Source organism: Seriola lalandi, unplaced genomic scaffold (genome assembly GCF_002814215.2).
Source record: "Seriola lalandi dorsalis isolate HSWRI2012SDOR001 ecotype SW California unplaced genomic scaffold, Sedor1 jcf7180002054544, whole genome shotgun sequence".
NCBI lineage: Eukaryota > Metazoa > Chordata > Actinopteri > Carangiformes > Carangidae > Seriola > Seriola lalandi.
This window is the reverse complement of record NW_019525097.1, coordinates 5,533,230-5,542,556: the sequence shown is the minus strand read 5'-3', so window position 1 is coordinate 5,542,556 and position 9,327 is coordinate 5,533,230. Positions and strand designations below refer to the sequence as shown.

The following is a 9,327-nucleotide window of genomic DNA, read 5'->3' as shown; positions in this document are numbered from 1 at the left end:
TTTGAACCAGAAATGTTGTTGTTGAACACTGCAGAAGGGGGATCGGACAAACCGTATCTGGCAACCATTTTTGACTCTGCCGAGAGCAGTGTGCATCTGTAAGTTGTCGCCATCATATGTGGCTACATGTTAACCTAGCTCCCAAGTCAGTCAGCCGTTGTGTCCGCGGATATAAAGTGATTGGCATCATTAAGCTCTCTTTGTGTCTCCAGTCGAGTTTCTGTGAGCTGAAGTTATGTTATTCATCAGTAAACGTGTTTAGGATGTTGCTGTTTTGTGGAGTTTACTCACATTAACGGAGCTGGAGTCTTGAGAAGCAGCAAGGGGCGGTGGGCTGCTAAAACTGTCGCTACCTAACAGCGAACCAGCTAGTTGGTTAGCTGGCCAGCAGGTAAACCTCAGGAGACATTTAAAGTGAATAAAACCACGGTTCATTGTGAGTCGTCATCGTTAGTTAAATGGTCGCCGGTGGTTTCCGCCGTTGTCCCGTGTTGTGAAGTTAGTAACGTACCGTAGCCAAGGAGCTAGCAGCGTCACAGAGCTAGCTGCGACTCCGCTGAGAAACCGAGAAGATTTACAGCCAGCGGAGATAAATAACCAGCTGAGATCGGGCTGCCACGGTGGAAGTCTGTTAAACTGGAGCTGGCATCGTCACATTTCCTGTCCTATCACGTATGTCCATCAATATGTGCTACTTTTACTCATATTTGTGTTGCGGTTTATAATGGCCTCTCCTGTAGAGTGCTAATTCAGCTAACTTCTTTTGCAAAGTTACTCCTCTCCTGCACCGGTGTTAGCCAGCTACAGCTACCAAGTGCATATCTTAGTTGTCAAGCTAGGTTTAAAATGTGATCTAATTGCCAAGTTTTGTATTTATCAACAGTTAACAAGTCAGCGCGTGTGGTCTGTGATACTGATGCTGTGTTTGGGTTTTTCTGAATCATGCAGCAGGCTGCTGGGCCTGACAACTGAGAGGATGTCTGAGGGAGAGAACAAACAGGCCCCGGACATCGTCCAGGAGGGGAAGCCTGAGTCGATGGCACCTGCACCCACGGGTCAAGGAGTGTCATCGGTGTCTCCTCCTGTGTCCATGGTGACCCAGCCTCCAGCCACTGCTGCCACAGAGGATGAGGAAGAGGAGAGCGAGGATGAGTCAGAGATTTTGGAGGAAAGCCCGTGTGGACGTTGGCAGAAGCGCAGAGAAGAGGTAGGGGGATAATGTCAGCAGAAGAAGTCAGGTTTATCTTTATTAGGGTATAGGTGTATCACAGCTGATGCATTATTTTGTTTTCTTCCCCAAGGTGAATCAGCGCAATGTCCCTGGGATCGATAATGCTTACTTGGCCATGGACACTGAGGAAGGAGTTGAGGTGGTGTGGAATGAGGTCATGTTCTCAGAAAGGAAGAATTTCAAACTACAAGAGGTGGGTACAGGGTTAGGCCGATGTAGACAGATATGTTTGAAGCACTGCAGCACTATTGTGAGGATGATGTCAGCAAGAGGAGGGCATTTATATCTACCAGGAATGAAATATCTCGACATGGTGTTTAGCATTGTTTTCTTGTGTGATAGGTTGCTTTGTTTGCTGTGATCTTGCTAACAATGTGAAAGCCTGCAGGTTTTCATTTCTCCTTTCACTTTAAGCTCCTTAGGCAAGTGGCTGGACTTGTTGCTGCCAGCAGGGTAGCAAAGTACAAACTGTACCTATGTAGTTGCAAAAACAATTTTCAGAAATTTGAACAGCAGGATGGAAGCAGACCAGTGGTATTTGAGGCTCTTGCTTGCGCATACGTTTTGGAATTTCAGGCATTTAACTCGGTGGTTTTGCTTCTTTCAGAAGTGGTTTTGAGTTTTTCACTGTCATCTCGGTCGCAGTAAAATTGTATCAATTGAAGATCCTGTCTGTTTCCTATTTTTGAAATAAAAAAAAACTACAAAATGGCATGTAGGGACTGGGGAGCCCCAGTGGCCTAGTGGTTAACTGCATTAATGCAATGTCCATGGTTTGACTCCCAGCTAGGGGAACTTGCGTGTCATACCTCTCCCTCCCCAATGTCAAATAAAGGCAAAAACCTAAAAAACTCAGAATTGAAGTGTAATTCTGTGCAACCACTCAGTCTGTTCTTGGGTGAGGTACATAATCAAACAACTGTAGTAGCTTGAATTGCTAACTGACCATTTTTTCATAGACTGTCTGACCTTGTCTGACAGTTTTTAAATACACATTTTCTTATTTGTTAAATGGCTGATGGTCTGTATGGATCTTAACCCAGAAATACTTTTAATGGACACTCATTTACACCTGTGGAAATTGCATTTACTAGACAATCTCTTCAACAGCTTAGTCAACATACTAAAGAACCAAAAGAAGGCCAGGCCAATGAAAACGAATAGGTTGTTAAAACACAGTGAGCTCACTTGTGTTTAATGGTTCAACTTAATTTCAAATGCATTGAATCTGTGTTTGATAAATTTGACACCACTAAGACAGACGTATTAGTCACTGCACCAGTTTTATTAATAGTTATATGTTACAGTTGAAAATGTGAGGCATTATATATTAATGAGTAATTTCCTCTGTTTTTTTTTTCCTCCTGCAGGAAAAAGTCAAAGCAGTGTTCGATAATTTGATCCAGCTGGAGCACTTGAACATTGTGAAGTTCCACAAATATTGGACGGATGTTAAAGAGAACAGAGTGAGGGTAGGTAATCATCCAAAAAAATTTTCTTCATTTTCTTTTTCTAATCATGTAAAGAAGAGTATAAAGACCTTTTGTTCTCATCTTCTTTCATTGCTTTTCTTTGTCTCAGGTCATTTTCATCACTGAATACATGTCTTCAGGAAGTCTCAAGCAGTTCTTGAAAAAGACAAAGAAAAATCACAAGACCATGAATGAGAAGGTGTGAAAGCTCTGCTGTAACTCACTAACAGATTTTTAAATGCAGTTCCTTCAAAATGATGCTGACAAGTCAGAAACAGCTAATTTATCCTGTTTAGCCTGTTTCTCTTTTTAACCTATTTTACATGAACTTTCACTTCTGGTAACACATTTCTTTTCTGACAGGCCTGGAAGCGCTGGTGCACACAGATTCTGTCTGCTCTGAGGTTAGTCTAAAAAAAAAATTTTTGTAAGCTACTTAGTTTTTATGAAGTAATCCTGGTATAAGGTATTGCACAATCCATAGTCCTAGAAAGGTTTTTCCTGCAAATTCAGATAATCAGCTGTGTTACAGAGCAGTTTCAGAAATTATGTTTGGATAAAATGAATGTGGTAAACATTTTGAAAACCACCAGCTGCTACAGTCAGTGGTTTGTAAGCATTTTTAACCACATTACCCTCCGTCTCTTGTCTCCAGTTACCTGCACTCCTGTGAACCTCCCATCATCCATGGCAACCTGACCTGTGACACCATCTTCATTCAGCACAATGGCCTCATCAAGATCGGCTCAGGTAGAACTCAGAGATCACTAAAGAGTTATGTTTGGACCAGTAAGAGATTCATTAGATACATATCCATGTGGACAAAAAGCAGGCTATATATACAGACAAAAAAAATTACAGCACCACCTACAATCGCATATCACATGATACAAAATAACAATCCCTAACCAAAAATAAAAGCCTGTAACCCACAGGGTGACACAATATATGTATTATATGTCGTTCATCAATAATTTTTATTTCTTTTCTATACTGCTGTTGCCTTTTACCAGTAATATTAGCCTTACTATCTAGTATTAGTGTTGTTAAGTCTTTTTTTCCCACTATTTTAGTTGCCCCAGATACCATTAACAACCATGTGAAAACCTGTCGGGAAGAGCAGAAAAGCCTTCACTTTTTTGCTCCAGAATATGGAGGTAAGATCGTACAAGTGTATCATTTGTCTCGAGATACAGCTGCGGTGTGCTGTGGTATTTCTGTGATACTGATCAGTGTTTGTCTACCTTCAGCTGTTGCCAATGTTACCACAGCCGTGGATATCTATTCCTTTGGAATGTGCGCCTTAGAGGTGAGAGGAAATCACTCATCACACATCACATACTGACATAATTTAAGACTGCTTTCTTAACCAACGTGTCAGTCATCCCAGCTTTAGACATGCTTCGTGCTGTTATTAACTTGGAAATTCAGTTTTTTTAAAAGCTTTTTCCAGCTGTTACAAAAACAGAAATCAGAATGACAGTTATCTCTGTTTTGTAAGAAAGGAAGTGGGGAAATACTTTTTGAATGATGAATAATTTTAAATTGACGTGTAAAATGATGACCAATGTCTTCAGAATGCGTTATGTAAAAGAGAGTGGCTACTACTTTATGTTTGTGTCTATGAATCAGTTCTAATTTACACCTTTCTTTTGTCCAATCACTTCCTCAGATGGCTGTGTTGGAAATCCAGAGTAATGGAGATTCGTCTTATGTGTCCCAAGAAGCCATAAACAGTGCCATTCAGTCCCTAGAGGACCCGTTGCAACGGGTGAGTGGAGGACAGCAAAGTATTTCAAGCTTGTAGCTGTTTGGAAGAGAGATCCACAACCTAGTTTTTGTTTTGTCCCCCCCCCCCAACCCACGCTATTTCAGGAATTTATCCAAAAGTGTCTGGAGGTAGATCCCAGTAAGCGACCCACAGCTAAGGAGCTGTTGTTTCACCAGGCCTTGTTTGAGGTGCCCTTACTGAAGCTGCTGGCTGCGCACTGCATCGTCAGCCACCAGCGTGAGTGAAAATACACACACAAACACACATACTGTATATATGTTGTTTTATCGGTATGAACACTGGCAATTAGTCTATTTGGTTTGACGATACAGATACAGATCATTTTTCAAACCCTGGACCTTTTTTATGTCAGCTTCAAATCTTATTGAACATATCCAAGGCCACCAAATATACAGACCATCATTTACAAGCTGGAACTTCATTACTCAGCCTCAGATGATGTGTCCAACCGGCCGCCTTTCACATACCATATAGGGCACAAAGCCCCAGAAACCCAGCATACACAGTCACAAAAACTATCTGTAAGTGTGTTTTGGAAAATGGAAAAAGAAACTTATCATGGGTGAATGTTCTTGTCTAATTGAAGTGTTGTTTGTTTACCTGTAGATATGATTCCAGAAAATGCTTTAGAGGAAATGACAAAGAACATGGATCCTAACTTGGTGATTGTTGAGGCCAAGGATGGAGTTCAGATGAAGTAAGTCTGAGTATCTTATTATATCAAACAGTATCATAGTACATCAAACACCAGCAATTGTTTGATGAAAAAAATTTGAAGTAAAGGAAATTTTTGTAGTTGTAAAAGTTTAGGTGACAGTTAATGCAAGTTAGAATAATGTTACAGTTTTTGAACTTATGTGACTGTTTTAGAGTTTAGAGTTAAATGAAAATTTGTCCATGTAACTCAGGTTTTAAAAAAACAGTGGACAAATTATTTTATTTTTTATTTACTGACACTTTGGTCCTGACTGACTAAATGTTCAGCATTAGTAAGAGTTTGTCTTGTGCTTCAGACTCTCTCAGTTCCCTGCCCTTGAACTGGACAAGTTTCTGGAAGATGTAAGGTAAGAAAACAATTAAGGGAACATACTGCACTTGGAAACAGATTGGCTTGTGATTTGGAGATTTCAGATCAAAATTAGGTGGGGAAAGTAAAATGAGAGCTTCTCACCCGCAACTGAAACAAGTGATTGAGCACAAAACTTTGAAATTGCTGTTGTATTGATCGGGATCAACATGTGCAAAGTCAGTGATGTGAATTGTTGTATGGAATGCACATGATATATATTAAGGCTCAGAAAAACCTCTTTAAAAGTTAAAATACCCTCCAATGTTCAGGTTACAACTTCACATGAAATAATTTGTAGTTGCCACATTGGAAGGAAAGAGACTCGATGTCCCAAGTTGAAATTGTGCATTTTTATTTTCTCTTTGGTGAATCAGGAATGGGATCTATCCCCTGACTGCATTCGGGATTCCATGTCCACAACAGCCTCAGCAGGAGGCGGTGAAGTCACCCATAGTGCCCCCCTCAGTCAAAACCCCCACCCCTGAACCTGCAGAGCTCGAGACCAGGAAGGTAAGAACTGAATCTGAATTACAGATGTAGGAATGAAATTAAATTGCAGCAAATCATAAACACTTGATTTAATTTAATTTTATCACTTTTCTTTTTGAGTGAAAAATGAAATTGGTGCAAAAACTTAATCATACAAGTCCACTAGATCAGATATTTGAAAGTCTATCTAAATCCTGGAAACAAAGAAAAGAAGGTGAGAATAAAAGGGAGAAGAAAACTACAGATTAGAAATTCTGGAAATGGAAGAATGCTGAACAGAGTGGGTGACCTCAAGTTTCTCCTTGTGTGCGTCAAAACAAGTCGTGCTCTAAATGTAGAATAAAATACCAAAACATTCCTAAAACTAAGAACACTGATTGGATTTTAGGATTTGAATTTAGCGCTTAATTAAAAGCCTTCTCCAGTCAGCTTCTGCATGCTCATGTGCCAAATACTAAGCTGGTACTTTTGGTGTTTCCCAGGTCCTTCAGATGCAGTGTAATATTGAGCCTGTTGATGAGGGCGCCAAGCATCATGTAAGTCTGTCTGATGAGCGATAAAGTAATCTTTCTACTTTAAGGGAGGTATCATAGGAGTCATAGTGCAATAAATGACTTCTTTTATTCTCTTTTTAGCTGACCTTGCTGTTGAAACTTGAGGATAAATTGAACAGGCACTTGAGCTGTGATTTGTTACCAAGTGAGTATCTCTGTTTGTATAAGATCACTTAATAGTTATTAACATACTTGGCGTGTGCACACATTTGCAGTTGTTACATGTAACCAACATGAACATTGTCACTGTTCTGTACTGTGCGGTGTCATATGTACACTCTGCAGGTTTCATTGAAACCAGACTTTTGTTTACATTTAGTGTGTTCTGGTGTGTTCTGTGTGGGTGCTGGTAGATCATATACACAATATGGGAAGCTGTTTATCAAAACCTTTCCTGGCAGTCCAACTTTGTACATTTTAATCATTTAAGTGACAAACTGAAATCCTTTAAAAGCACTTTTTTTTTTTTTTGTAGAGATGCCCTGATTGATTGGCCACTGATCATAATCGGCAATTTTCATTAAAAATACGTGATCAATAGATCGGCATTATTGCTATTGGCAGCAAAAATCGTGATCGTGGCATCCCTTATTTTTTTAGTTTATAACACTGACATGATGTTGTTTTGACAAATGAGTGACATCTTAACAATTAAGGTATTTTAACACCTCATTAGCCACTATGTGTTCTGACTGTTCTGTACTTTGGTCCAGATGAGAACGTACAGGAGCTGGCTGTGGAGCTTGTTCAGCTGGGATTTATCAGTGAGGTTCGTTGTTCATCACCATGACTCCCCCAAAACCTCAACACTCATGCTATTTTTAGTATAACCACAACACTCTAGCTTCAGCGTTTAACAGGAAAAGATCATTTTTTTTGACCCTGCTGTGTCTCCATTTCAGGGTGATCAGCCACGACTTGCATCTGTTCTTGAAGAGGCCTTCTCCAAGTTCTACAGCCGGAATGGTTCTCTCAATCCGGTGACCGTTTCCTCGTAGCAGAGGACTTGTCAGGCCTTCTTTCAGCCCTCCTCGTCCTCTACAACAGGACTAGCTTTTTGCTTCACCTCTGAGTTGCAGGAAAGCTTTGCGAGGACAGGGGAGGAAGCCTTGGTCTGATTGCAGATCCTGAAGCCTGTCCTTGTATCTTCTGGTGGGAAAAGCTGCCACTAAGTGGTTGTTGGCTTTCTATCTTTTTTTTTTTCTTTTTTTTTTTTCCCTCCCACCCAATACAGCCATCTGCTTCTCTTTTAAAAGAGGAAATCCTAGTTGCAACTTAAAGGAAAATACAAATGTTTCCACTTTTTGGCTTATTTCTTCCAGTTGTAAGTGGAGGTAAGCAAAATAAAACTGGATAACAGCAGTATTTTCCTTAAGTCAGTATTAAAAGTGTATTTTAAACATTTTTACGTAAAATTGTTTGATAGTTGTCTGTATGAAAAAAAAATCTTTGTCCCGGCATACTGAAGTGTATGTATTATGGTGTTGTAAGGTTAAGTCTGGTTGTGTGGTCCTTTTAAATTTTCTCTTGAGCAGTGAGTGAGGCATCTTCCTACCTTGTATCAGTTTTTGAAGACTCTCAAATGCATTGAGCTCGTAATACAACAGATGCAACGTCACTTCAAAATTCTGTAATTATATCAACATAGTCATGAAACACGCAGCTGCAACACAATCTGAAGAGCTACCGATAAAATATTAAAAATCTAACTATTTATTTGTGTATCTTTTCTTGAGTGTGTACTGTACTTCACTTCCAGCACTAAGGCCGGTGGTTGTTTGAATGTATACTTTTACTTGCTCTCCTTCTCCTCGCTCTCTTCTTTAAACCATGCTGTTATTTTCTATGAAAAGGGGTGTCGACTGTGGTCCAACTATTGCTAGCTTCTGTTTTCAAGTAGCCCATCGCAGCACTTACCGATTAGGGCTTGGTCAATAAGTTGTCTTTAGGTGGCACTTTACAACGTAGAGGTTGGTTTAGATCAATGTGAAGATGCTTTGGCATTTGAGCACACGGTTTGACGGGTGTTTGTCAACAGGTTTGGTGATTGCATGTGTGCTTTTCTATGTCTAAATGGAAACTGATGCATGCAACAAGCTTGCTTCTGGAGTTGTTTCAGTTTTTATTTTTTAAATCAATGGTGATAGATTCAAGTAATTTATCATGCAAATAGTGTTTTGTCAGCTTAAGCCCGTCAACATTTAGATTTCGTCTCTGAAGCATTTGTTTTCCTTCATGGCTGAGGCATTGTGTGACACCATAGCTAAAAATGTGCCCTCGCCACTTAGAAATTCAGTTATTGCCTCTGACCAATCTTATCTGTTAAATGTTTGAGGATCTCTCTGCTGGTTTGCACTACTGTACACTTTTACATCCTGTTGGAAATGTCCTGTGGCCTCTGGCTTCTTCACACCAACAGGAGGAAGATAGATGATTGGAAATGGCGTCATTAAAACTGAAGTCAGTGATCAAGTCTTGCCTACTCTATGCTATGACTACCTTCTGTTAGGGTCTGTAGATACTGCGCGATACAAGTGTGGAACTGCCTGGCATGCTTGTAACCGTCTTGTACACTGTATGCTGGACACTGGTCTGTTTCTGCTACGCATTTACCCCCTTTTTTCACCTCCTGAAATAAAAAATTACACTATCAGCACTTAATGGCATTGCTTGGTGTCATCTTGTGTTTGAACTGTGCCTCTGAAGCACTTTTGAGGATG

The 9,327-nt window shown here is 40.1% G+C and overlaps 1 protein-coding gene across 2 annotated transcripts; it reads left to right on the top strand.

Moving 5' to 3' along the window:
- Positions 1 to 97: 97 nt before the first annotated feature.
- Positions 98 to 9,268, top strand: nrbp1 (nuclear receptor binding protein 1). Of its 2 annotated transcripts, none has more exons than XM_087176298.1 (18): positions 98 to 672; positions 952 to 1,207; positions 1,302 to 1,424; positions 2,602 to 2,703; positions 2,813 to 2,902; positions 3,067 to 3,107; positions 3,359 to 3,453; positions 3,777 to 3,860; positions 3,954 to 4,012; positions 4,376 to 4,474; positions 4,579 to 4,711; positions 5,102 to 5,192; positions 5,509 to 5,559; positions 5,939 to 6,074; positions 6,536 to 6,589; positions 6,689 to 6,752; positions 7,321 to 7,376; positions 7,510 to 9,268. In XM_087176298.1, the coding sequence occupies exons 2-18, from the start codon at positions 977 to 979 to the stop codon at positions 7,603 to 7,605; spliced, it is 1,605 nt and encodes a 534-aa protein (XP_087032424.1). In that variant the 5' UTR covers positions 98 to 672; positions 952 to 976; the 3' UTR covers positions 7,606 to 9,268. The 2 variants fall into 2 exon arrangements, with proteins under 2 accessions (XP_087032424.1, XP_023270864.1); XM_023415096.2 differs by having other exon boundaries at positions 949 to 1,207.
- Positions 9,269 to 9,327: the final 59 nt, after the last annotated feature.